Raw genomic sequence first — 1,743 nt, 5'->3', positions numbered from 1 at the left:
AGGAAAGTGGAGAATTGTGCTCACTTAAGAGAAATTTACTACTGTGAAGTTTTGAAGAATCGATATAAGAGGGAATATAAATCACAAACATATATTTCTCCATTGATATGCATTCTCATATTTAATAATTTTTTCTGATAATGTTGTATTTGATAAAAAGTAAAAAAAAAGCAAAAGCGAATAAATTTTTGCACATCGGATAATTTTGGATGCGCATAGGTTGAGTAATTGTAGGCAAAATAAAAATAGTAAAAAATTAATGAATAAAATTCATTTCAATCTCCATGTTTCATGAAATGTTAATGAAGAAATGAGAAAATGTTATTTATCAAGCCAATGTTAATAGAAAATTAATATAAATTTTTAAAAAATAATACAAAAATTAGAAAAATTAATTACAATATTTAAATAAAAATTGCAAATGTAATTCACAGTTTTACCTTTTCAAGATTAGGTTAATATGATTAATGTTTTTTTAAATGAATTTTTTTAAATTGAACCTCTCTCTTTTTTTAGATAATGTAAATGTCAGTGACACTGTAATTGTCAAGCCTTATAAATTTGAAAATACTTAAAAAGTAACATTATTATAGTATTTTAAAATCGCCTCGACAAAAACTACAACGTTCAGCAACAAAAATGGAGGATTCCATTCAAGAAAACATGTTCATATCAACAAGGCTTGAAAAGATTATTTTTATTTTGAAAGCCAGTCTAAACTGTTTTTCCATGTCTAAAGCCGTTTCCGAGAATGGGGTTCCAGAAGTGTGCGTGCGTGCGTGCGTGTGCGCGCGCGTGTGTGTGGTGAGGTTAGACTTAAGAGAAACTTTATATATACATATATACTCAGTAACAAATTAATAATTATACTCTTGTCTTTTTTTCTGTGATTTTTTTACAAATCAGTAAAAGAATAATTTTAGTAGCAATAATCTAAACGCATTTCTCTCTCTCTCTCTCTCTCTCTTCTCTCTCCATTATTCAATATTTATTTTAATAAACACATTACACTTACTTTAAAACAATATTCTGGTGATGACATAACCTTCTTAGTTCTCTCTCCGTCCATCGATCTTCCATACTAGAATGTCCTTTTTGAGCTTCATCGTGACAGTTTTGTAGATCTCGAAACAATACTGTGAGCTTTATTGCTGTGTATCGATATTGAGCCGTTAACATTAATACTAAATGCATCATGTACACATCCACGCCGAATTTCTTAAGAAATAAATAACTACTTCCAATTGTCATAATAATGGTTGTAAAAATCAATACGCGGCTAGAAAATGGTTCACTATTGAAAGCGGTTGGCAAATTGTAATCTACATAATAAAAGGTAGACTTTTCGAAAACCAATAGAATCGGCTGTACAGTCCATATCGCGACAGTTACCACACCAGTCACTCCATATATTATGAACGGCATGGTTATGGGCTTTATAGCCGATTTCACAATATCCTCCATAATTTCGTCCGCACTTTGCAGGATATCGTTCATCTTCTCGATTAATTCCTCCATCAGCTTTTTACGTAAATAAAGACGCGTAAGCATAAAAGAAGCTTCCAGAGTGATTACGACGGCGATAGTTCCATCCTTCAGACTTTTCTCTTTCGGTGAAAGAATAATTCCGACAGTCAATGCGATCGTATGAATTAATTCTATTAACCATACGGCAGCGCTATAAATGTGCCAGATTACTGAAATACGCGAATTACCTATTGGTAAAAAATTCCCCGATATCAT

At 31.4% G+C, this 1,743-nt stretch overlaps 1 protein-coding gene across 1 annotated transcript; it reads right to left on the bottom strand.

The window, feature by feature from the left end:
* Positions 1–1,011: 1,011 nt before the first annotated feature.
* Positions 1,012–1,743, bottom strand: LOC108777047 (uncharacterized). The gene has a single exon (XM_018543840.1). It carries the CDS (start codon positions 1,741–1,743, stop codon positions 1,012–1,014), a length of 732 nt encoding a protein of 243 aa, XP_018399342.1.

Source organism: Cyphomyrmex costatus, unplaced genomic scaffold (assembly GCF_001594065.2).
Source record: "Cyphomyrmex costatus isolate MS0001 unplaced genomic scaffold, Ccosl1.0 scaffold40, whole genome shotgun sequence".
NCBI lineage: Eukaryota > Metazoa > Arthropoda > Insecta > Hymenoptera > Formicidae > Cyphomyrmex > Cyphomyrmex costatus.
Note: the sequence above shows the minus strand (reverse complement) of the source record. Positions and strands in the feature narration are given on the sequence as shown.